The 27,726-nt window shown below is 41.3% G+C and overlaps 2 protein-coding genes across 2 annotated transcripts in view; both read left to right on the top strand.

The window, feature by feature from the left end:
* Positions 1 to 27,726, top strand: part of LOC128735072 (transcription factor grauzone-like) — a 204,955-nt gene that overhangs the window by 60,770 nt on the left and 116,459 nt on the right. The window lies entirely within an intron of this gene.
* Positions 4,144 to 27,726, top strand: part of LOC128735071 (mediator of RNA polymerase II transcription subunit 13) — a 98,213-nt gene continuing 74,630 nt past the window's right edge. Inside the window, exon 1 of the mRNA XM_053829548.1 lies at positions 4,144 to 5,830. Within this exon, the coding sequence (XP_053685523.1) occupies positions 5,762 to 5,830 (69 nt within the window). The 5' untranslated portion in view covers positions 4,144 to 5,761. The remainder of the gene's footprint in view (positions 5,831 to 27,726) is intronic.

The following is a 27,726-nucleotide window of genomic DNA, read 5'->3' as shown; positions in this document are numbered from 1 at the left end:
GCTCCAGGTCGTGGTTTCCTCTGCTGTACGAAGAAGTCGTCTCCATTCCACTCGGTCCATGGCCGCAATTCGCCAGCCTCCCACGAACAGTGACTATTGATTGCGATTAACTAACATTAGTTGACAAGTTCAGATATTTGGGATCTCTGGTTACTGCCGATAACACAAGTAAGGGGGTCGTTCACCTGTCGAAAGTCAAGAGGCTACGGTGGGCCGGCCACGTTGCGAGATGTCGAACGATAGTGCGGCCAAATCTGTTCTTTTCAAAATCCCTATCGGCACCGGGAATAAATGGACTCAACATGCTAGATGGCTCGACCAGGGGTAACATTACGATACTCGTTTCGGGTGATTTTGAATCGTTTCGCCCTTTCGTTTAACGTAGTCGAAACGAACCAAAATCACTCCAAACGAGAATTGCAATGTCACCCCAGATCGAAACCCACTTGCGAGTGTAGCGGGGCCCGACAAAGATGTTGATAGGATGCCAACAGAACGAGACTAAGCGTGAAGAGGAAAGAGTGGAAAATTACTTAAGGGAGGGTCCTTGAAGAAGTTGTGTACACAGTACACTGCGTCTGTCCGAACAGCAAAGCCTTGGGTTATAACTTGGCCCTTCTTTATCGACAGACTTCGCAGCTGGTTATTAGCAGAGCTGCCTTAAATACAGATATTTGTGCATGCATAAATTTGGGACCCTACCGTTTTCTCCGGAGTATTTTATTGTCTCGATCTAATCTTTCAAATAACATAAATAGTTTACGGAGTACTTTAAAATTCAGGAACATTAGTAGAGCTAGAAATCACAGCAACTGAAATAATTGATGGATTCCAAATTTATGCATGCACAAATATCTGTATTTGTGGCAGTTCTGGTTATTAGAATACAGGAAAATTGCGGGGATTGGGCTTCAAATGGTGAGTTGACAACCTGGAAGGAGCGTCAAACACAGCTATGGTCCTCACAAGCTCCCGCCTCAAACCTCCACGAGTCATATGATACTAAATGCGGCGTAGCCTGGGCAATGTTGTCAATCTGACAATAGCGAAGTGAGGAAGTGCGACGCGAATACTGGCGCGGTAACCATAGCATGGTGGTAGAGGAAATGCTTCGTCAAACACGAGCGTCTCTTCACCAAGGAGGTGCGGCTCAAACAACGTCTGTTCTCTATGTTAGGCGGCTGATTATTATACTCGTCCTCGTGCCAGCAGGGACTCTAAACAGTGCTGTGCACGATGGTCCTCCGGCGAGATAGGGGGTTAGGGGCAGGCCCAACATGGCGCCCTGGAAAACAAAAAGTTACCAACAACGAAGAAGAAAATAGGGATCGGAACAATCGGCGTCGACCTACGCGACGAAATAAGGACTACGATTGGAAACTCGGGACATGGAATTGCAAATCGCTCGACTTCCCGGGTTGCGATAGGATAATCTATGATGAACTACATCCCCGAAACTTCGAAGTCGTAGCACTGCAGGAACTTTGCTGGACAGGACAGAAGGTATGGAAAATCCGAAGTCTTTATGGATAGTCCGAAGTACCTTCTTCCCCCGCAAAGATATCCACAAGGCCACCTGGTGATCACCAGACAAACGAATAGAAAACCAAATTGGGCAAATTCTAATCGACGGTAAATTCTGATTCTGATGTTATAAACTTTCGCACCTACTGCAGTGCGAATATAGATTCGAACCATTTCCTAGTTGCAGTCTGCATGCGCTCAAAACTCTCGACTCGTCGAAGTCGTGCGCCGCGACCCAACATCGAGCAGCTACGAGGCACCGGAGCTGCCCAGGAATACGCGCGGCAGCTGGAAGCAGGGCTACCAAAGGAAGAGCAACTTGGCGCAGCAACTCTTGAAGGTGGTTGGAAAGGCATTAAGACCGCCATCGGTAGTACTGCTCTAGCGGCACTAGGTACAATGAATCCGAACCGAAAAAATGATTAGTTCAACGGCGAATGCGAGCAATTAGTGCAGGAGAAGGAAGCAGCACGTGCGAGAATGCTGCAAAACCGTACGAGGGCGAATGTGGAGCGATATAAACAAGCACGGAACAGGCAAAACTCGGTCTTCCGGTACTGTGCTAACGATAAACGGAACGAGAAGTTAAGTGCGACAGAATACCAGCCCCCGACCTCCAGGAGGTAGCAGAAGAGATCGGTCGGCTGAAGAACAATAAAGCGGCTGGGGCTGATTACCTACCCGGCGAGCTGCTGAAATACGGTGGTGACGCACTGGCTAGAGTGCTGCACTGGGTCATTGTCAAGATTTGGGAAGAAGAGCTACTACCAGTGGAGTGGACGGAAGGCATCGTGTGTCTGATCTACAAAAAGGGCGACAAGTTGGATTGTTGTAATTACCGCGCAATCACACTATTGAACGCCGCCTACGAGGTACTCTCCTAACTTTTATGTCGTCGATTATCACCATTTGCAAAGGAGTTCGTGGGGCAATATCAAGCGGGATTCATGGGTGCCCGTGCCACCACGGAACAGATTTTCGCGCTTCGGCAATGTTGCAGAAATATCGCGAATACAACGTGCCCACGCATCATTTATTCATCAACTTCAAATCGGCGTGATAAGAAGAGCGGGGATGGGCACGAGTGGCACGATATTCACGAAGTCCGTCCAGCTTCTTGGTTTCGCTGACGATGTTGACATCATTACATGTACCTTTGAGAGGATGGCGGAAACGTACATCGGACTGAAAGCTGAAGCCAAACGGATTTGACTTGTCATTAATGTATCGAAAACAAAATACATGAAAGGAAGAGGTTCTAAAGAAGTGAATGCGGATCTCCCTCCCCGGATTCATTTAGACGGTGATGAAACCGGGGTGACATTGCGCATCTCGTTTCGAGTGATTTTCGTTCGTTTCGACCACGTTAAACAAATGGGCGTCTCGAACGAAAATCACTCGAAACGAGATGCGCAATATCACCCCCGATGTGGTACAAGAGTTCGTATATCTGGGCTCACTGGTTATCGCAGACAACAACACCAGCAGAGAAATACAAAGACGCATTATGGCAGGAAATCGTGCCTACTTTGGACTCCGTAGGACGCTGCGCCACCGCTCGAAGTTAACAATCTACAAGATGCTGGTTAGACGGTAGTCCTTTGCGGCCATGAGACATGGACTATGCCCGTGGAGGACCAACGCGCTCTTAGTGTTTTCGAACGGAAGGTGTTGCACACCATCTACGCCGAAGTGCAGATGAAAGACGGAACGTGGAGGAGGCGAACGAACCATGAAGTGCATCAGCTGCTTAGGGAACCACCCATTGCTCACACCGCAAAAATTGGTCGCCTGCGGTGGGCTGGGCATGTTGTGAGGATGTCGGACGACAGCCCGGTTAAAAAAGTTCTCAATAACGATCCGACTGGAACGAGACGGCGGGCGCGCAGCGAGTAAGATGGATCGATCAAGTGGAAGGCGACCTGCGGACCCTGCGTAGACCACGTGGCTGGCGAATTGCGGCCATGGACCGAGTGGAATGGAGACAACTTCTTCGAACAGCAGAGGAAATCACGGCCTGAAGCTGATTAAGTAAGGAAGTAAGCGGGGTTAGTGCAACTGATAGCTCCACCACCCAGCTGAGATTCGAATATACGAGGACTTACTTGTTAGACCAGCATCGTATCTTAAAGCTAAGTAGCTAGCTGGGCGCATGGCCGGGCGTCTCTCCAACGTCGTCCGAATAAATTCTTACTGGAATTTCATTTTATTGAAAAAATTCTTGGTGTGATGTTCGGAGTGCGGTGCGAAGGTATTAAAGGCATGGATAGGGATTCTAAAAGAGAAAAACACACGCAACCGTTGTCGGCTTGTAATCGTTTGCAAGACTTGAGTGAGTAGGTAATACTTTTTTATCAAAAATTTTTGCTTGGTTGAATTAAATTGTATGTTACAGCTTCTCTACATTTTAAGTCTTTCAAGCAAAAGAAACTGAAATATTTCAGTTGCTCTGCTCTGCTCATTAGTATGTTGGATACTCATAGTCGCTTCACAAACACACGCACAAGCGCCTGTGAATGAGTTACGCGAATCAATGTGTCCGCCTTTGGATAATTCATCGTTTCGTTTCATTCTTCATTGTGCTTTCAACTGTTGCCGAGAATAGTTGTGTGCTTTGTCGTTTCGCTGTGCTTCTTTATATACTTACATATTGGAGAATGATAGAACTCCAGATCAATCACACGTATACAGACAGTTTTAAAATGATTCACACTGAATAGCATTTGTGCAATTTGTGCGCTTAGCTTCGTGTTCTTAGCTCGTGTTCGAAATCGATAAAAGTGGTGAAAGTGCGCGTAGTCCCAAAGTGTGGTCAGAAAAAGTGCAATATCTGCTAGCACTCCCTCCTACCGTGTTTGCTGGCTGAACGGGGGCTTTTTAGCGTTAGTACGAAAGAGATGGACATTCAGTGGGGATGGATGTGTGCTGCTGTAATGCTGCTGTACACAGAGTTGTGTGATACAATTATTGCTTTATAAAAGTAGCAGTTAGCATTTCATTGAGTAGATGAATACAGCCGCCCTCTGTCGCTGGATTTTGTGAGCGAGAAGAGCAATAAACATCACTCAAGTTAAGATTGAACCAGAAGTAGTAGCCAAACAGCGATAGACTGCACCAATACACCTGCACTGCAGTAGTTACATATTACATTGTTGCCATATCGTTGCGCCACTGGTGGTGACCAAATACGATTATTGTCGGCTATTTCAGCCGCCGTCGCTTTATGAGCGGGCGGCAAGTTTTGTGGATATAGCAGTGGAACCACCGTTACCACCACCACCGGTTCTAGCAAAAGCAGGGGCGGAACTGTGTTGGTGAGATCAAAGCGAACGCATTGAAGAGCGAAGGTGAAAAAGAGACGGTGAGCAAGATCGAGATCTCGGACTTAACATACTTTCTAAATATAATTGACTCTCGACGTGGGAATCGAACGGACGGATGATTTTTGCGTCCTCGAAGCAAGTGAGCAGAAAATAGAGTTTTTTCTTGCTGTGTGGCAGCTTTAATCGTGTTTTAGAGCCATGAACCGTAATCGATCGATTGAAAAGTGCTGAATGGTGTTACAACTAGGAAACGTCATTTAAGTGGTGAAAGTGCGCTCTCCTAGCTTACTTTGGAAGTTTTCCCTAAAGCTGAGCTGAGACCAAAAGGGAAAATTCTTCAGGTTTTCTTTTCGCACCTGCGACGGTGTATGGGTGCGTATGCGAAGGAAAAGTGCATAAAGATACGCGGCTCAAGTCGGTCCTATGGATGGATTAATGTTCGGTGTATGTGTGTATTTTCGCAAATGTCAAATATGACAACAGTGCTTCAGCTTGTTTTCTGTGTCCGCCATTTTCTGCCGTCTACATTGAATGGTAAAAAATCGCTAGCAAACAAGTGAAATTAACCGTGGAAATAAGGTTTTAAGGTGTATAAGAAGGCTTACTTGTCATGTGTGCTGAATAATTAAAGAGATCGTTGTATAAGGGTGAGTTTTGTGACGGGAAATTCTGTCACCAAAAGGAAGTGCTTTTGTGAGAAGAAGCAGCATAGCAAAAAGTGTCATACAAGAGCTATGATTACAGTAGTGAATGTGTGAATTGTGTGTGCAACCAAAAAGCTTGTAGTTGTGCGCCAAATGTATCGAAGGCAGCAAAGCGCTATACTACTCATACAGTAAACCGCTCCTCATAACAGAAGCAGCAGTGTAGAAATTGTTTTTACCTCTAGTGAAAATGTTAAGAATAACACAACCATGACGCACCAGAATCACCAAACTAACGGCGCAAGTTTGGAAGATTGCCACACAAACTTTTTCGCCTTGGTAAGTTTTTTTTCTGCAATATCTCTCATTATGTTTATCATGCGACGGTTTGTTCGTTTTTTTCTTGTGTCGGTGCACCAGTGTTAATTTTTTTTAAAAATGTTAGAACTCATTTGCGGAGCCCTTAGTTGCATACTATCCGTTAAATATTAGAACAAAGATTGGGACTCACCAAATGATATATTTGAAGTGCATAAAAGTTTGATGACGTGTGGTTAACTGTCATTTTTTATTGAATATTTATAAAGGAGTTCCAAGCAATTACTAATTACGTCACGAAAAACAACGTAAACAATGCAATGGTAAATGAACCGTACTGAGCGTTTCAAGGCAAACAACAGTAGTGAGGTCATTCCTAATTAAGTCATGCTTGAATCGTTGAATTATAACAACGTTAACTAGCAACACTCTGATAATTTGCGCTTGTAGATACTGCTCAGTATGACGGGGGCTACAACAGTTCTTATCAAATTAAGCGAAGAAAACCTTCGACATCGATTCCATTATTGGGAACAGGCGTGAATTTGATCCTCCGAGCTAAACATGCATGGTATCACACATCTACATCAGTCGGCGGCGTCCTTCTCCTATCTTTTCTGCGGGTCTGATTGGCGACCTGCTGCAGAAGTCATACACCATAGAAGAACGAAAATCCCAAATTTGCGCACCACCAGGAAACCGACTGCCGACCAGCCCTATCTACCGAAAAACTGGTTCGGCGCCTCCATCGATATAGCTGGTTGGTAGCGGAGAAGGAAGGGCAAATCGAAGTAAACTGAATGATGAAAAGTGGAAGGCGGCACACTCATACAACTAACGGTACAACATTATACAATCGTCAATCCAATACACGGGAATGAAAAACCATCCTCCTATATCTAACTTCCGTGTGCGAATGTGTTTGTTGATTTGATGTCGCGTGTGTGAAAACGAGAAGCGAAAAAACTAGATTTTAAAAATAAATGAAAATGTTTCAATAATAAGCAACGCTCCCGACCGACGACGGCACGACGTCAATGACTAGCTGGTAGCTGGTACGGTTTGGAACGGCTTGTGCGATTGATGGACAAGACTGGTTGGTGGGTTTTCGTAGGAGTAGAAGAGGTGGGAAACTCGACATCATCGTTTTCACATCTCTCTTCTCTCATGACGGAGATTACGGCTCTTTGAACAAAACAGCACAAGAAACCTAAGCCTAGCCTACGGATACCGGAGAAGTACGGGAAGAAGGTGCTTATGGCATTCCAAACGGTGCCAGGGTACGTGGATCGGGTATGTTCTGCGGTGTAAAAGCGAAAAACTAAACGAGTGTTTGCTAGCGGAGGGAACCACGGTCGATAAGGTATAAGAAATGAAGAGGTGCCTCTGCCTTTCGTGCAGGGGAGCTGCTGATACTGGAGTAGATTCGAGCATGCATAGCTATGCGGCAAAAATCGATGAAACGGAACAAAGTGAAATGCTTTTCGCTGCTCTGCTGCGTTGTGAATGAAGAGGGCGATGTATCGGTGAACTGGCTCACACCGTGTGTTCTCCCTGCTGCTGGCTCGCTAGTGGTTAGCGATTTGTCCCAAATTGGTTCGATAATTTTCACCCACAGAAAGGTGTAACAAATGTCGAATTTACTGGCGGTTTTACTGTGTTTTTGTTGGAAGAAATTAATAAATTTTAACATTATGACTTGTAAACCATCGTTTTTGAAATGACGAATGTTTTCGAACATAACATCTTTGCGAACCTGTAGCTCATGGACCAATTTGTTTCACACCGGAAGTAAAAATTATCAACATAAAATATTTCGTAAATTGAATTCACTGTTGTAGGCGAAGTAGAATTTAAAAAATCATCTGCCCGGTATCTGGCAGATTGACAAAACGATCCAGCTTCCGTAAATTTTCTTTGGCAACCGACTTGACCAGTTGTTGTTTGTTTGCGAGAAACTTTGCGTAACCTTGATACAATGTGCCTATGATTTCTACGCAGGACTACGTTTTCGTTTACAATACTAAATAGCACTTTTTGAAAACGAGAACGGAAATGTAACATTTGAATAAAAGATTGAAAAAAATAAAAGAACTTGTTTTAGCATTTCATGAAATTCCATCGTCAATATATCATTGGATAGAAAAAATGTCCAGCAATTTTGTTATGTCATAGTAATAAACATGCAATTGCCAAGCAATCAAAGTTGATTGAAATATGCATAATAAACACTAAGCAATCAAAGTTGTTCAATTATCATATTTCAACTACCTAATGACATGTAAGCACACTTTTTGCTTCCTTTGCCCCAGAAGACAATTTTATACACCAGCGCTACCGAGTTCTACCGTCCCAACAGGTCAACGATTTTTTGTTTTAACCAAATCTATACCAAGTTGATGTCCTGAAATAAAACCGTATTGAAAAAGCCCCTCAATCGCCCTTTTTCTTTGACCGATTTTTTTCGATAGGTCGTTTAAATATAAATCAAAACTGAAAGCTCGTATGAAAAAGTTTCTGTGAACAAACTTTTCCGGTTCGAAGCATCTGAATAACTAGCGCAATGGCTGAGCTCCTACTCGCACGACAGGGTATTGCGCGTGAAGCTTGGTTCTTGTATCTCTTCACAATTTACCCATACCTCAGGGGTTCCGCAAGGTAGTAATATGGGACCATTGCTTTTTAATTAACATGGAACCTGCGCATCGAACGAGTGCAAAGAAAATTCATCCGACTTGCTCTACGACATCTGCCATGGCGTAATCCCAAAAATTTCCCACCATACTTAGATCGGTGCCATCTACTTGATCTAGACTCGTTAGGTTACCGATGTAGTACCCAGCAGGCAGTATTTGTGGCTAAATCGATTCTCCGAGGCTTTTGTCACTGCTGGGTTTTCGTGCTTCACAACGGACTCTACGTTCTACTGGCTTACTGCAAATAGCATTTCACCATACTATTTTTGGATACAATACCACATGTATTAGAACCCTTTTAAAAGTGGAAGAGTTATTCCATTTCGATAGGCCATCGCATAAGTTTGTACAGAAAAAAGAAACCTTCAACCTTTTATAATTAGAAGACTTCATGCAGACGCTGGCTATTCATTTATACCAGGATGGGTTGTAGACATTTGTTCTGGTTCATCGTACTAGGTAGATTTTGGTAATTCTTCACGTATGTTTATTTTTTAAATGAAAATGAAAATTGTTGATAACAAAAAAAAGTATTTTATGATGTGTAAAAGGCTTTCCAAGCGTGATTATGTGCGAATCTATTACCTCTGTTTACTAACTCCTATCCCTACTTCCACGTGGTGTCGGAATAGTAGCTGTTCCATTTTCAGGATGGTAGTTCCATCAGCGGAATATAGGAATCTTAGGCTAACAACCTACAGTACCCGATAATTAAACACGTTACGAAAAATGAAGCCAGAAATCGATGGGATTATTGGCAACGATCTTTAGCATGTAAGCACGGATATGAATCAGACCGAAACATGGAACATGGCCCTTATCCAGCGGGGTAAGTTAGTTTAATTTGCAAGGGAATCTGGCTGCCTGAAGCTAGAAATCCTGGGGTCTGAGCAAGGTCCGTTGGACGGATACTAACGAATACAAGACATCGTCGGGGCATGTCTTGCTCTATTCTGGCATACGAGATGAAAATGCTACTCGAGAGAGAGAGACAGAGGTGGTGGATCGTGGCCAAATTCAGAATACGGGTTAGAAATCTTACCACAATCCAGTGTTATGTGCCAACAGATGCTGCCGACCTGCAGGTGAAAAACAGGTTTTGCAGCCAGCTGAAGCATGGTTGAGCAAAGTCCCCAAAAGGGAACTCTCAAATCCACTTGGGCGACTTCAACACGAAGGTTGGCTCAAACAATGCGAACCTTGAACGCGTCATGGGACGCCATTGCCTAGGAAAGTGAAGGTTAGCGGAATAGGGAGATTGAAAATAAAGAAAAGTTTTTCAGGATTGAATTCCACTATTAATTTTAATAACGACAGACTCGTATCTCGCCTACGACTTGCAGGCTGTCAACTTATACTAGAAGATTGCATCGGAAAACTACGGACATCAAACCCCACATTACCCAGAATAAAAGGACAACCCGAAATTCACAAACCAGGAACCGAAATGCGGGGAATAATCACCGTAAACGGATCACTGACGGAACAGATTGCCAAGTGATTGGCAACAGAGTTCCAGAAAATGTCCATAAAACTTCCGAGTCGGTGTCAGCAGCACACGAGAGTATGTCGAACACGTCATCGAAACATATGGGAAACTAACAGAAAACGACATAATGGTCTCTTTCGATGTTACGACCTCATTTCCAAGCGTCCCTGTGAAAGAACCGATTAGCATCTTGGAAGAACGGCTATTGAAACAACTTGGGGACGACGGAGAAAAAGGTTGAAACTGACGCGATTGTGTATGGAGGAGAACTATTTTACGTTCGGGAAAAACTACAAACAGTTGTTAGGTGCACCAATGGGCACTATCACCGTTCTTGTGCAAACTGTTTATAGCTAACTTTGAAAATAAGCTCAGCTGGAACAGAACCAGTGACTCCCGAAAAGATGGTGGCGATACCTCGAATACGTTCTCAGTATAATTGAAAAAGTAGAACTGGAAACCATTCTAGCAACTATAAACAGCACGCACAAGAACATACACTTAATCTATAAAATAGAAAACTAAGGAAAACTTCCTTTCTTGGATATATTGTTAATTAAGCAAATGGAAGTGCAGAAACTTTAGAATTTGAAATATACAGAAAACCCGTCAATACGAAATGTGTTATGCCTAACTCATCCAACCACTCGTACCAACACAAAATGGCAAATTGCATCCGGCCATCATCTTGTTATCACAAAGATACAATTGTGGGTTGCATGGTACCATCACGACGACCGCCGATTGGAGAATCCCGCGGTGTCTAACAATTTTAATCCCGCCCCTCGGAGTTGCCTTGCCAGCTGGTGGATCTTTCGAAAAGCAATGGACCGGCATCAAGAACACCTTCATCTCGACCTGTGACGAAATCTTCGGTAAAGTGTGCAGCAGACGGAAAGACTGGATTTTGGATAAAACTTGCAGGAAAATGAAACTGGAGAGGGCTGTTAAACAAGCTTGTAGGCGGGACAAGACAGTCTGAACTAACTCTAGCAGAAGAAGGAATATTCGTTAGTTGTACGATATTTTTCGCCGTCTTAGTGGTGCCAGGATGAACACCAAAATGCCGCTAAACAACAGAGCTGGTTAGTTACTGACTGACCGTACAGAACAGCCTTAGCGATGGACTGAATATTTTGAACAACTCTTTCGAGTTTCAAATATCAAAGACCAACAAAATCAGCAGGGCATGACACCAATAATTCGTCGTATTAATCGCTTCAACTCTGACTAATGAAACAGAGCGCCAGAGGTTGGCTTCATTTCAACTGAGATACTCAAAGCTGACCCATCTTTGTTAGCCCCGATTATGCATCAGACATTTAGCAACATATGGGAAACCCCATCTATTCCGCCGGACTGGTTGCAGGGCTGGGTTGATCAAACTCCCAAAAAAGGAGATCTAACTGAATGCGGTAACTGGCGGGACATCAAGGGCCCTATTCTCACCTAAATTTTTTAGGTGAGAACACAATTTGCGATTCTTAGAGTCACCTAGGTGACTCCACTCACCTGGGTGATTGTACAATTCAAATGGGGCCTGTAAGGTGAGGTGAAGGTGACTGTGAGATTAGGTCGGGTGAGAGAAGTGAGATGAGGTGAGGTGACTGAGAATAGGGCCCCATGTTGTTCTGTATTCTGAAAGTTCTCCGTGGGTTTATCCCAAATTTTCAACTTAAATGTCAAATCCATATTGCTTTACGCCTGCGAAATCTGATGCGTCGCAGCGGAGACTACGCAAAAACTGCAGGTATTTATTATTTGCTCCATGCTCCTTCAACGAGAAACTCCATCGTCGATGTCATCAACGGCCGATAACAGAAATTCGAGAACGTGAATGGAAGTATATCGGACACATTCTAAGGAGAGGAGCGAACGAGCTCTGCCGAGAAGCACTCGATTGGCACGCAAGGACAGACGGACCCAGACACTCATAGCGACGCAGCTTACCCAACGACATCCGGGGCTGTTGATGAGAACCTGTCCAGGCGACAGGTGAAAGCCGTGGCGGATAACCGTTGACAGTACATTCCGTGGTTAATATAGTAAAGGTTCCTGATAATGGAGTCCAATTTGTAACGTCAAAATTATGACATTCACGCTTAAAAATTGAGCTCCGGATAATGATCGAATTCTCGGTTAATCGATTCTAACCTGTATTATGCTTGCTATGGGCAACAATTGAGGAAATAGCTTAGTGTAGCTGATATTCAGTAGACACTGATAGTACAGCTGATACTGTTGTTTTGATTTCTTCCCAAAACCACACTGTGCGATAAAATTGTTCATATAATGTTGAACCTCAGCCCCCAATGCAGGGTATGCCAACATTCATTATCAGTTGAAGCTGAAATCACTAGAACTGCGGTGGTATTATCAGCAATATCTATTTCCTCGGAAGTGTTGGAAACATTCCAATTGTACTTCTCAGAAAATTACATCAGATCTGGAATAATCCGCCCTTGCATCCGTTCACAATGAGCAAAAATATGTGATCAACCCATTAATCAGTCATCTGAACCTGGCTGTACAGTTATACATTAAAAGAACGTGTTCATCCTAAAAAAAACCATTGACTCGTGGTGATTAAAACTCATCTTTGGAAGATTGCTTAAAAAATAATGCGTTTTCACTCCTGTTGTAGTGGAAGGAAGTTTGGATGGCAGTTTTCATAAAATGGCTTCTATGTTATTAAGAGAAGTTCTGTTGTGCGTGACGGTTTCTCCTATGGATGGATTCAGTGCCATTACGAGAAATTTTTCGGCAATTCGTTATATTCTTATCTTTTAACCTAAAAAACTGAAATAGTTACTGCTCCCTCTCTCTCCTTAGTTAGTTGGACATCGCCCTGTTGATGGACAAGAGCGCACTAGAGACCGGTTTCTGATATTGTAAGAACAATAAGTGCTACTACTCCATTTGTTACTGCGACTGAACACTGTTCTCTAAAACCATACTGGCAACCCCTTGGCACAAAGTTACGTTTCTTGCAGCATATCGAGCATAAAGTTTGTTTACTACCAAGAAAAATTAAAAAGGCGATTACACTATTTAATTTTTGGATTGTTTGCTGAATTATAATTAATAGAATAGTTCTAGTGAATGATTAACAATTGTCATTCGAATCCTGAAAAACTTGTAAGTAGAAATCGGAACCAAATAGAAGATGAATAAAATTATACTTGCCGCCTTTTTTACTTGTAGGGAACCTGGAAATAGGCGAAACATTTGAATACAATTGTTTTACAACTGCTTGTACGTCGAGGGAGATACCATAAGTAAAGTGGATTAGAAGTGAAGGCAACTATTTAAAGAACAGCTTGATCACAGGAATAGTTGTGAGATATGGAAGAGAGTGAAGTTGTTAACGATAGTGATTCATAAGTGTGGGATCAAAATTAAAACGTGAGATTGTGGAGTTAAAAGATATATAAAATAATTAACGAAGTATAATAGTTTTAACTGCCGTAAAAAATTGCTGCTGTTAATTCATCTGCCCGTTTGGATAAACCGAACACCGTAATTGACCAGGACCGATGACAATTGCAAAATGATTGTTGTAAAAAGCATGCTTGTGACAGCACGTAAATTCGCTTTGTGCAAGCTGATCAGATCCTTGCATGCTGTCCACCGGCCGCGTTCGAATGCGGGCCCTGATGAGATGGGAAGGAAGGTTGTTGGTTTAATATTTGTTGCTACCTACTAAAACGCAGAGAATCCTGTGCACCTCAAGTATATCAGGAAAGAAATTGTTATTAGTAGAAGATCAGAATCCATCTGAGGCTTCTAATGGGTACGTTCACGGCTGACAGAAATGGCTGACTGTAGCTGAACAAAGCTATCGTCGCGGTTGGAAAACATCGAGCAACCAAGTCGGAAACAAACCCGAACTAAATAATAGTGTCTTCACTTGGTCTGCTTTCTTCACCTCAATCGGTGACGAGTGTAGCCAAACGGATTCCCCGGTATCTATTGTTTAGAAATTGACAATCGCCAAAAGAGTGCACTGAAGATAAAAGCATACTTTCAAGCTCTCATTCTCAAGTCTCTTATTTTGCTACCAGTTGAGACCGGAGCTATACACGCTGTGCATTGAAGCAAATTTGCATCCACTATCGTGAGCGGGACAACGGTAACAGCAACCAGAGAAGACATGAAGGAAACGGGATACATTTTTTCGCGCTGCAGCTCTATTCTTTTATATACTGTGGATGCAACAACACAAGCCGGGGCGATGCTGTTGAGGTAGCCCTGTGAGCAAAAGAATAAAAAAAATAGGGAAACACACTAAAAAAACGCATACAGATGAACGCTGAAAAAATCGAGTAACACTGCACTGATCGGAACAAAATGCAATGTGTGTGGTATGCAGAGGCAAACGGCGGCTGCAGTCAGGGTTGTTCATGTTTCGCTTATTTTTTCCCTTTTTTCTGAGGCTGTTCGAACGCAGCTGGTGCTGCACCAGCAAAAGACGACTCGTGCAACCTTTTTCATTCGACCAGTATCGGTTGATTAAGAGTACAAAATGGTTGGCAGACAGTAGGACGGACGTTTAATGGGACGTTGGTTGGTTTTACCTTTATCAGCGATATTTTTGTTCAAGCTTAGGAACATATGTGCAGCAGCAGTAGCAGCACCACGACAACAGACGACAAGAACTTTCAGCGGTGTGTCGTGGACTCGCTCGCTGGCTTGTCGGAAGGTGGTGCGCTTTGCGTATGTGTTGATTAAAAATTTTGCACTAAACCAAGGGTACATTACTGACCGAACAAATTACGTGTTTTTTTGCGAAAAACCACCGATATATTAAGACAAAATTAAAAAGGGTAAAAAAACGGAAGTAGTTTCTTCTTGGTAATGGGTTGAAAACTTAGATTTGAAATTCGTTCTCTCATCGGACGAAGGACGTAGGACGATTTGTTGATAAATAACCGATTTATACTCGGCAATAGTATGTCGTCGATACAATTTGAATTACATTTCGAGTGCCTAATATTATCCGATAGATAGTTTTGTTCTAAAAATTTGAAGGTTAAATTTTTTATCTTTGATTTGCGGTACTGTTGGCACCGTCGTTTGGCTGGTACGATTTAACTGGAAACTAGTCGACTGTTACAAAGCCAGCCAGCAGCGGCAGCCCCGTTTCCGTAAAAGTGGTGGTGGTGCAGATATAATACGACCTGGAACCAACAAGCGAATCGTCCGTCGTCCGTCGTTGCTTAACGCGTCGCTTTATGGGGTTTCTCTTTTTATTATTTGCAAATTTTTCCCTGCCCTCCCCGCTCAGACATGTTCCTTCTTCATTGTTTCATCGATACACACGGTCGGTCGGTCGGTCGGTCGAACGCGAGAGGAGACATTAAAAAGCAAGTAACTACTTTACGCCGTAGCAAGTCAAGGCAAGTCTCTTTTCTCAACACTGTTGTAACATTCGCGCATTCGCACTTTCAAATAGCATCCTATCACATTATTTAAAAACACCACCTCACTTGGATATAAAACGTCACACCAACACCACGACACGGTGCGGTGTGTGATAAATAGAACAACGAAAACCGCACTTCGCATATGGTTAGCGGAAAAAAATGGATTGACATTTCGCTGTCTCAGTGTTGGTGATAGGATTGCTATATGGAACTGCACGTTGGTATTGATGAACTTCGATTGTTTTACTCCTGTTACCACCATAGGAAACCACATCTCGGCGACGGTGGCGCTGAATTCTCATACGAGCGAACATATCAATTATGAATAATAGGGTGAATGGACATGAGGGAGCGATAAAGTGTATCTGCTAAGTCTAGAGGTCCGTTCTACAGGCGAAAGCGAGCTCCGATGTACAGATACGTAGCTGTATGGAGATATCGAACGAGGAAATGAACACCGTGAGTGAGGACCACTAATGAAGACATTGCCCAATCTTGCATTCTGGCTGGTTAAGCACCACTGCACTGGCGACGACAATTTTATTCATAACTTTTTCGAAAGATAGATCGATGGCATCAAAATGGGATTATTGGTGGCATTAGAACTTGCATGATTGGATTGTTTGACAGGCATGGAAGACGTCGACCTGCCAACGTCATTCGAAATGCTGTCAGGAAAATCGGCCGCCTCATAATTCAGCACATGCGCATGGAATGGATCTCTCTTTTGCTCTCCCACCGGTGTACCGCGATAATGTTTCTGCAGGCCTACCTAATCGATGTGGGAAACCGATGTAGAAATATTCAAAATGCTCTTGTGATCATAAGCTAGGCTGCAATGAACTGTGATTTGAACTCGGAACTCTGTTCTATTTATGGTGTTTCGTTTCATTGTACTTCCAAGATGTTTAAACAGGAAGTGGAATAGGAAAAAAAAAGTTTCAAAGCGAACAACGGAAAAGACCGTTCGCGCTGGCATTCCTATGTCGTTAGGCTTCGCGACCGTGAATTCGTGGATCAGAAGGGAACCTGACTGGTGTTTACTTGTGTTTATCTTGGAACGTCACACTTGTACGTGACGCGTGTTGTCGTTTTTCGCTAGATAACGAGGTATCGAAATTATGACACTTGCTAATTTCTTTGATTTGAAATCTACAGCAGTGCGACGTAGGTTGTTGAATATAAATGATAAAAGTTTATGAATTAAGTTACTCGTTTTGCTGAATAGGATATGATTTAGTAACTTGGCGTTTGTTAGTTTTTCCTCCTTAAATGTAATGAAACTGAATTATGACTTCAACATTGGATGCCCAAGTACAAGCGTACTGCGGACTGGTAGCAACATAAGTCACGCGGAAAATGAGTATTGAATTACATCGCCTTTTTTCGCCGTGTGCTACCCTTATAACTCCTACGTACTTCACGATCATGTTGACGTTCTGTTAATATGTATGTAAAACCCGAATTCGGCTCTCATCTCACTGTTCACCCACACCACCGGCAAAGCACTGAAAACCGTACCAATCACCCATACTCCAATAAAATTATGCGCATGGAGTCTGAACGATGCTCAGACACTCACACACATTCCACGGAACTACGGCAAGAAAAAGCAAATAAACTTACAAAATAAATGGTTTACCTTCCCCACTTCATCTCGTTCGCACTGTAGCGGACGTTCGACGAGTTGTGCAACGTAAACACGTCGGGCAAATGATCGAAGGAATCTAAGAGACTCGAAGGAAAAATACTCGTTTTTTGGAATTTTCTTCCTATGCTCTATTTTGTTTCGAGACCAGATTATTTGTATGAGATGGCAAACGGAAATCCACATCGGAGTAGCACTACACATTTTTGTTTTGTCGAACACTATTGTTACTATCAATTTGTTAATTTTAAACGGTATGTTGTTTGAAATTTAGGAGTCCCATGAGGATCAACTACAGAGACTATAGATTACAGAGGCGACAAGGCACTCAAAACCGCTGAATTTTGAATCAAAGCGGAGGGTATCATCACAAATAAAGGTAACTCTCCGTTTTGATTCAAAATTTAGCAGTTTTTGAGTGCCTTGTCGCCTCTGTACTATCTATACTATACAACGTTTCTTCTTCCCGATATGTGATTTGCATGTGATGTAAAAGTATTTCTATCATTAGAAATCAGGGTGGATGCAGCAAAGTTTTTCATTTTTATGAGCGCTCCCAATCGGAATGCAATTAAATTTGTCCATCCAACATTTAAGTTTGTTTGATAAATTTCACCATGGTGATCAATTACCGACGGATTACAATACTTCAAAATTCATACCTCAGGAACCAAGCGACAAATCCAAACCAAGCAAATATTGTTTCATAAATGCATCAGTAAAATTTCCATCCATCCGCAACAACGAAGAGTTGGACAAATTGCTGTTCCGTGTCACCACTGCTCAGAGTAGTGTTTTTCCGAACATCCAAGCTGTTTTGTTGCTGCCCAAGAAGACGGAAAAGAAGGCTTAAATTTCCAACATATCACGTCGACAAAATGTTCTTTTAAGGACGAAACAATGTTCATGAAGATTTGAGAAATTTTCGCTTACTGATTTTAATTCTATTTAATTCGATTGATTGTAATTGTTCGCTTCTTATCAAATAATTTTAACCGATCACCTCTCGCGCTTCTGTTCGCTTGTTGCTGGTGGTTGAGTTGGCCGTCTCGGAAGGTACCAAAGCAGCCAACAAATATACCAGCTCCAAGTAAATGTGTTCGGTCAAGCGTCAAAATGCATAAAACCATGGGTTTAATAAAATGAAATAGTTTTAGTATACATCTTTTGCATCTTCATATAAGAATTTGTTCGTTCTTCAAAGAACGTTTTTCGGTAATTGATGAAACGTAGGAAACTTGGAACTAAAGGCTTTTCACTCGGTTGTCTTTAGCAACACAAAGCTATCCATCACCAATGCTACAGTAATAATACGTAGCGTAATTTTTCTTTGGCAGCAAAAGGCGAACGGCTCACTGGTAACTTTGCTCTTTTGTTCAGACTGAAATTGAAATGCTCCAGTTTGTTCAACGTAGATGATGTAATGATGGACCCTGAAAAATAGGCGGGACCAATTCTTGTCGCTTGCTCTGGTACATAACACGTGGTAAGCCGGCGAACAGCATTATTCAAACGCTAGCTGAGCTACTGCCAACATCGTTTGCTAGGGCAAACGAAAGTCACGCTCAACTCGTGCACGTTTGCAATTCCCGGTCGTGTGTGTTGGAGCTGGAGCACTCATTTCGCTGCCGTGATGGAATATCTGGCTGCTGAAGTTCTGGAATTGGCAGGAAATATGCTGCTCGCGACAACAAAACGACCAGAAGCATCCCACGTCACTTGCAGTTGGCGACTTGGAGTGGTATTTCATCGTGATTCAGGACCATACACGAACGGCTTCGTTGATTGCATAGCTGCTGAGGCTTTCCGGCTGGTCCGTTGCAACAAGCCCTGCCTGGTTATCGGTACTCCAATTTACCGAACAGAGAATTACGTTAAGTGCGTTAGTGCAAGTTTATTGCAAGCTGGAGTTATGATAACCAAACAATCGGTCGTTTTAAGGGCCACACAACGATGAAAGAGTTAATTATATTTTCTTGCCCAGTTGATACCAAATTAACAAAGGCAATGAGGGAAAAGTTGAATTTTTCGCCGACCAACAAATGACGGAAATAAGTTTTCTGGTCACGGGTGACATTTTCTGCCACTTCCAAAACGTCTGCAGCTTGTAAATGCTTTATCATCAGTGTTCTTTTGTAAGCCGTAGAAAAGTTGCGCAAAATTTTCAACTTTTTGAAAAATCGCGCGTACCGTCTACCGATTACCAGAGGAAAAGCACTATTCAACGTAGAAACAGATCATGAAAACTTAATCGCTGTGTGGTTTAGTGTGATTTCGATTCGTTTTAATAAAATAGATTCAATCAATTCATGGATATAACTCCAAAATCGGTTGAGGATTGAACGTATACAATGTTACTACTTTGATAAACGTTACGTATATAGCTTGTATACATGAAGAATCGTATTATTACCTACATGGATACATCCTACTATCGCTATAAAGAGACTTACGTAGTCCTACGTCACCTATGCGGTCGTGTCTTGTGCACAACCCCGCTGATTTTTGTCTTGATCTTTATAATGAGATCAGGCATTCGAATTAAACTTGAAACGAGGATTGTTAGTTCAATACTTGATGGAATTCTTTGCATATGCACAAGCATTTTGGAAAACGGATTGTTAATAGAAGAGGAAATAAATCAGGATTTATCTCAATGGATGATGCGATCTGCCGACGAAAGCTATGTGTGGATTCTGTGTGATTTCATTGAAACGCGAGCGATATTTCTGGGCGATTTTTACTTCGATTCATGATACAGATAGTGTAAAATGTAAATCCCGGTAAATATATTGCTAATTTTGACAGTCTATGATGTGGCTGTTAGAGTCAATAGGATCGTAGCAACTGGCCCTGCAATTGTGTTGCACTCGAGAAGGTCGAGTTTCGATAACGGAATGTACCACCTAGGCTTTGCTTTGCTATGATGTGGCACAGAATTAATAATATGTATTTGTATTGCCCCGCGAGACATAAAGACTAGATTCATATCGAACTTAAATTACACTCGAAATTGGACCTGACATTGTATTTAAATTTGACTTGAAATTGTAGTTGAAAGTGGACTTGAAGTGTTACCTAAATGGCATAATATTGGATATGAAAATGAACTCACATACAGATCAATTCACTTTACTTGCTTTTACCCCAAATAAAGAATTAAACCTAAAATTGCATATGAAATTAGAAGTGTGATTGGGCATGAAATTGAACTTGAGACTGACTGGATCTTCTTTTACGTAATTAATTTATTTATCGCAAAAATACCGACTCTTCAAATGACACCTCTAGACTTTCGGGTTATACATGCTTTGAGGAATTCTTTTGTTCTGTATTAATTTTTTTAGATAAGGTGGGGCACGCCAGTGTGTAGTCCCCGTTTTTATCTGCTACGCGTGAGGTTGCAGCCATACAGGTGTTGATCAGGGATAACTTAGTTTATAAATCTAGTTACCCTGATTGGCGGTGCAAAGCAGATCTTCAGAAATTCTGTGATTCAGCAACTCAATACTTGGCCTTATAATTTTTATTGATTGATTGAGCGATTGTACATTGGCCATGATTTTTTAACTTTCCCATTGATTCAACTTTTTCTACAGTACTTAGTCAGAAATTAGGTAGAGTGGATCTGGATAAATAAATGATGAATTAGAGCCGTATCCACTAGATTCGTTTCCAGTTCGTTTCCTTCTACACCGTTATGCTAAGAACTCTAGTACAGGGTTACTGAGTTTACATGACTTAGCTACTTGCCGTTAGAAGCGAATGCAGTTCCAGACAATTTTGAGGAACTCAAATTATGGGAATTTATAATGGAAATCTCTGCTAATAGTGAGAACACTGTTTTTCGACTTCGATGATAAATAAAGTTAAGCGTAGCATAGCAGCATTGCATAGGTAGACCGCCCGTGAGTTGCCTGTGATTGATCTAGATCAGGTGAAATTGCACAAAGAATCAACAGAATGATGCTTGGAAGTAGCAGATCATTCTCAGTGTGCATTTTATGGTCATCCAATTTTTTGTGATAATCAATAGCAAAGCTGACCACGTCCAATGTTAGTCAATTTGGGAAGGAAAGAAATGTTAGTCCGATACTTGCTGTTAGTAGAGACCGAGAAATCCTCTGCATCATCCATTAGTGTCACAGGAAGGAGTTAGTGGAATGGAACTGATCTGGATCCTCCATCCTCCTGGAAAACGCCTCCAGTATCTCTTGTTTTACTACAAATACATCCAAAATATCTAAAAATAGTCATTCGCGGTTTGAAATCAGATTTGAAATCATAAGAAACGCAAAATCAGAAAAGTGTTGCAAGTAACCCCGTTTACTGGGTAACTTACAACAACCCTATTTGCGGTTCATTCTACAGTTTCATTTTGTTTATATTTTTTCTCATAATCATAAATCAAAAGTACTAACCTCTGTACAAGTTTTGGCTACTTACACTTGGACCTAAACGGCATACTTCGGAAGTTATACTAAGTCAAAGTTCAAAAGTGTTGCAACCATCCCCGGATGACAGTACCTCGTTTCTAACGCTTCAATATAAGTCCCGGTTCGTAAACGCGTCATTGTTAAGTGTGCCCAAGTAAATCTGAATTGACCTTCAAAAACAACCGCTGTCGGAAAAATGCAACGAGCGAGGCTCGAGGAATATCACTGTGATAATATGCCAGTACATTTTCAAGTCTTAATTTAAATAAAAGTTACAAAAATCAAGTTTAAAGATATACAGGGGTTAGACAAAATGATCGGGACATGCAAAATTTTGATGAAATTCAAACGGCCATAGTTTTCCGAAAATATTTCAAAATTTGCAATAGTCAGCGGACACCGGAGATATTCCGGGTTGTCTGGGGGTATGTCAAAAACTGATTTTTTAAATCTCCTGTATCTTTTTCTGTCATAGAAATTTATTAATTTACATATTTTATCCCAAAACTAAATTTCATTTCCAGTCGATTGGTCGAAGAAGAACGGAAATCCGACGAGAAACAACCGAGATATGGCCAGTTTAGTGAAATCAGTTCTGGAAATGTTGCCAGTAATGTCTTACCTTTGTGACCATTTTAAAACATGACCAAACCCATTCCAATAAGGATGTCAAACTTCAAAAATTTACGAGGGATGAAAATTCTGAAATTTGACACCCATATTGACATGATTTCGAATATTCCCTGAAACGACCACTTCCGCCGGGGTACCTACAACCTGCTACAGGGTTGCCAAGGCACGCTGCGGACCTGGGAATGCTTCCAGTGTCAATGGCTCATAAAACCTTAATGTTTGATGCTCATATTGACATGGTTTGCGTTATGTCCTAAACTGGTCAGAGCAATAGATGTTACTAGTACTGATTTTACGAAAATGGCCGTAACTTGGTTTTTACTCGTCGGATTTCCATTCTTTTTTCACCAATCGACTGGAAATGAAATCTAGTTTTGGGATAAAATATGAATATGAATAAATTTCCATGACAGAAAAAGATACAAGCGATGAAAAAAAACAGTTTTTGACATACTCCCAGATAACCCGGAATATCTCCGGTGTCCGCTGACTATTGCGAACCTTGAAATATTTAAAAAAAAACTAGAAAGATTTCCCCGTCTAATGCAATTGATTTCATCTAAAATTGTCCAATTTTGTGGAAGTTATGGCCGTTTGAATTTCATCAAAATTTTGCCTGTCCCGATCATTTTGTCTAACCCCTGTAAATTGGTGTAGAATAAATCAACCTTATAATTTCACAACAATACTGCATAAAATTTGTGCACTCAAGCTCTAAACCTAAGTTTTATAGTTGAACCCCTTGGAATGAGCCTTAATGCATTTTGACAATGAGATTCGCCCAGCCCTGTTTCGCCTTGTTTTGATTTTTTTTTATTTAGTTTCGCCTGTTTACAATGCGCCTGTGTTTTGAAAACAACGCAGTTTCGCTCTTTACTATCGCCTGTTTACAAAACGATTTGCAAATAAGCCTGTCACTTCATAACAATGCAAGAGGCTAAACTGCAAATTGTCTTTTGTTTTGATTAAACACTTCTATCGCTCATCACTAAAAACTTGTTTTAAATAATTCTAACGATTAAAACAGAAGAAAGGATTCTTGCCAAGGATATTATCAGTATTTTTAAGGCTGATGGTGTAATAAAACGATTTGTTTACAATTTGCCACTTGAGCCCCAATCGCGAATCACTCCGGAAATAATCCCTATGTTGATAGCATTTCCTCTTACCAACGCAGAAATATAGTGCCCTACACGCTTATACTTAATATAAATAAATTTTATTGGGAAGTAAATATTAAAAAATATACGATGAATGACAGTTACTATCCTTGGGTTTTGCTTTAAAATATAAACAACTTATGTTAGCTTTATTATGTATCCGAAAAACAAAGAGAATTTTCGTCGGTAAAAAGTCGAATCCGACCGGGAAAACTCAGGATTTTTTTTCATGAGTTGTGCTACTTTTTCAATAGCCCTAATGCAGCGCTGAGTGTGCTAAATTTGTAGTAGTTGATCTGCCTAGAAAAATCCATGTTGATCCATTGAGATGTATGATTAGACCTCTCGGAATAGAGCTCCATCATTTACTATGTATTTCAAACAGCTTTGAGCCCACCCAAAAGGACGTAATTCGTCGATAATTTGCCATATTTTATTTATTGCTTTTTTTCAAAACTGGAAACATAACCGATTTGGCCAACGCAAAGGGAATATCGCCTATGCCAGTGACTGATTAAAAATCATTGCATAATAATGCTAATGTGCAGGGTGAGGAGCAATAACTGGCAGTAAAGCAAATGTTCGCAAAAATATGACGCTTGCTTAAATTTTAATTTTGAGTATATTCCGTGTAAAGTATATCCGTAACATCTATCTTAAATTAGTCCAATTCAAATCTTTATTTCTTTGCTTGGTTTTAATTACCAGTCGTTGTTGAAAAGCGTTACAGCTGGCACACACGATATTCTCAAGAATTTTATTCCAAATCTCCAAACGTTGCTTAGAAGTATCCACAGTCAAACCTTTGGTCCTAGTTGGCCTAGCGTGTAACCCCATGCATAGAAGATGGGAGGTTTCAAATCAGGTAACGAGACTGGCCATTATTTCGAGGAAAATTTTCCTCACACCAAGCCGGTGTTGTAGCTTTTGCCTGGTGAGACGGTGCAGAATCTTGTTGAAAGTAGTGTGGTGCATTCACTTCGTTTGACGACTGGAAGCAAATGGTTCTTCAAAACATTATCGATGTAATATTTAGTGTTGATTTGAACACCAGGTTCAATGAATAGTAATGGAACCTTGCTTAAATTTTTGGAGAAACATTCCCATTCCATCACCCTAGAAACTCGATGGTATGGGACTGCATGCAACCAACATGCACATTGAATCTTGGCTGCATACAACGTGAAAAGTTACACGAAAACGTACGAAATGCTATATCACCGCCAAAAACTAAATATGTATGATTACAATCAGCTGATTTTGCAATGTGAGTGACTAATTGGTATAGGAGAAATATTGCACCGAAAACAAACCTATTAATATTAAATGTTAATCGAAGAACTGTCAATTCTATTAATCTGATAAAATAAAAGGGGATTTTTAATTTTTTTAGACACAAATTGTGCCTCGTCGCCGTCTATTGAATCGACCATTGAATGCGAAGTTTAATCCTACTAGTTTTCTAACCGGGACGACGTAACAGTATAGGCACTTGTTGCTAACAAGACACTTCACATCGCGTTGTTCGTTTAGGTTAGAGTTTTAGCTGTTATTCTCGGCGTGCGTATTTGGGTTTATACTCTGTTCCTATGGAATAGAGTCAATTTCATGTTTTGCCTTGAGTGGAGTCAGGCATTTTTTTATAACCGTAATCTTTCCATTAGAAGACTGAGGAAACGATGGAAGAAAGTGATGAAATCAAAGTATAGTAAACGAGTACGACAAGTAGGAGGGTTATAGTATCCTGGGGACTCTAATATTTTCACATATGAAGCTCTATAAACAAGGCATTCTGAACGAATCTTCTGCAGAATTTCTCACTGACAACCCGTCAGATTATATGTGAGAAACCAAAATCTGTAAATCAGAGGATTTGTGCGAGTCTTTTTTGTTTGTTGTTGTCAAATAAATAGTTCAAATGCAACTGCGCGTTATCTGCAGATTGCCTAACACATATCAATTTGTGTATTCCATCGAACCAAACCATGATAAACCAATTTGATTTGAAAACACTGCTGGTTCGGGTCAATCAACCATCGAAACCACCAGTGCCGCTGTCCAGATTAGCTAGCGTATCTACGTGTTTCCCCCCTTGGTTCGAAAGTACTCGAACAATAAACCCCCGCCGGTCGTAGAGATCGTTTCCTCTGCAGTTTATTCATCTACCTCACTCGAATTGAAGGTGGTTGTTGGTATACAGACATATATACCTTCCTTCAATTGCTGCATTAATGCAAAAGCCAGCTGGTGCGACGGTGCGGTGGTAATGAATGCTGAATCGACGCTAGGCTGCTGCTGCAGTTCGTGTAAACATGCCAGCGCAGCCTCGCTCGGCGACCGCAATAGTGGTTGGTCTTCTCTGTAGCAAAGGCAGCAACAAAACAAAAGTTGGAATTCGTTGAACTCCAATCAACAAGGACGCCCATGATGCAGTCAGGCGAGCAGCTAGCTCACACAACGAACCCACTGTTGTGTTTATTTACATTTTTTCATTCATTGCTTTGCCTAGGTTTCAAATCCGTTGCGTTTGCTTTGCTGTTTTTGCTTGGAGGTGCGTGGTATGTATTTCTTGGCAACATGCTGCGCTTCTTTACTAATTACCGCTGCTTCAACGAAGCGAGTGTAAATCTATGATACTCTTTCTGTTAGTGTTTGTGTACATGAACGTATAAAACCCACAGCTACTGCTGTTATGACTTTGTTCATTAACCATTGTGAAGCGCACTCGGACCACAAAACTGCGAGGTTTGATGAACTTTGGCAGGAATGAAAAAAATCACACCGATAGTGCTCAAACAAACATTTCTCTCGTCGAGTTTTAGCTTACTTACTTCTTTGCACCGTCAACTTGAAATACGGTTATATTTACACACATTTTTTCGACTTCGAACCTTGAAAATCGTGATCCGGTTCATCTGCTAGAAGTGACCCGGTTAGGCATTTTCCTACTACTCTTTTCCTGGTTGAGATAAAACTCCATACCTCAGCAGATCCTTATCGCACTGTAGCACGGACTCGCCTTCCTTCGTACCTCCAGAATGTAGTGATTGGATAATCAGTCTGTCCGTTGTTTAGTTTTTTTTTTCTCCACCGTTACTTAGTTCGTGTGTATATGCTATGAATGGTGGTGGCGGCACAGATGTATCGGTTTGGCTCAATGTTTAGGTTGCGATAGGCGAAGCTGCTGTGTTGTAGGCCAAGGATTTGCCTGGCGTTCGGCCATCATTAAACAGACAGTGGTTCATGAATGGTGCCATTGAATTCAAGTGACTATGAGCTTCTACTTTCTCATTAGCAAATAAAAAGGCGTAATCGTATTTGGGATGTGCATTAATTAATTAAGTTAAGTTTAGTTTCCCGGGTCCTGGTTAGGGTCTAAATTGAGCTGGACATAAATAAGGCGTTACAGTAGCTGTAGTTCCACAAAGGTTAATTTTGGGATCGTTTCTGTTCCATGATTTATTTTTTTTTTAACTTAAAATGTTCGTGAATCATCATATTATCAACAAAAATGATTTAGAATAAAATGAGGCTCGCATATTACTGTTGGAAATAATATAATTTCTTATTCGTCAAAAATATTGACTTAATGATTATTAACTAATTTCAATTGGTAATCCCATTGTGTTCAGCAATTCAGCTAGAGCTAGCTGGAGCTGATGTGAATTGAATACAGTACTGTTATTGATTTTGCTAAACATCATTCTATAACAACGTTATTCTTAGTAGTATAAAATGTCAAGCTAGCATAACTTCCAGATTTATTATGTAACATAAAAAAATTGTTCTATACAAACATTGTCGGTTATGTGTGCAATATAAAACCTGTAACTATGAAGTTGCATGTTGAGAAACGATATTTTTACAGTAATACAATCATTTACAACAACAATTAAACAATTTACCCCGGCAAGAGCCCCACAATCAGCTTACTGACGATAGTGGCGCCTTTTGCTTGTACTACATATCAAACCCCTAACTTCATTTTTTAGTGGTAAACAGACACGGCCACGGCGGCCGAAGCACTACAAATTCCAAGCAGTCAGTGCAGTCAAACGTAAAAGCGCTGCTCAGTCGCGAGCAAAGAATAAAATTATTCAAGCGTTTCACCTTCGTCGTTGTTTTTCCCGTGCCGCCAGTTGAACGGCACCCGGCAAAAGTAGGTACATATTGGTATTGTTTGTGTACAGCTATAACTGTGCATTTTCGCGTAGGTACCTTTCGCCTTCCCTCGGTGAACCTGCGTAATTGTTTATTGTATTCGATATTAACATAGAATAGAAGATAAACAGAACAATGACGTTTCCTTCGATATTATTTGGATAGGACGCGGGGGTGACTGGCGGACAGTTCTTTTGCATGTTAATCAGGTATCAGGTTGAATGAAATCAAGTAAGACGACACAGATATCAAACTGGTATAGGTTAAT

The sequence above is a fragment of the Sabethes cyaneus genome, chromosome 2, assembly GCF_943734655.1.
Source record: "Sabethes cyaneus chromosome 2, idSabCyanKW18_F2, whole genome shotgun sequence".
Taxonomy (NCBI): Eukaryota; Metazoa; Arthropoda; class Insecta; order Diptera; family Culicidae; genus Sabethes; species Sabethes cyaneus.
Note: the sequence above shows the minus strand (reverse complement) of the source record. Positions and strands in the feature narration are given on the sequence as shown.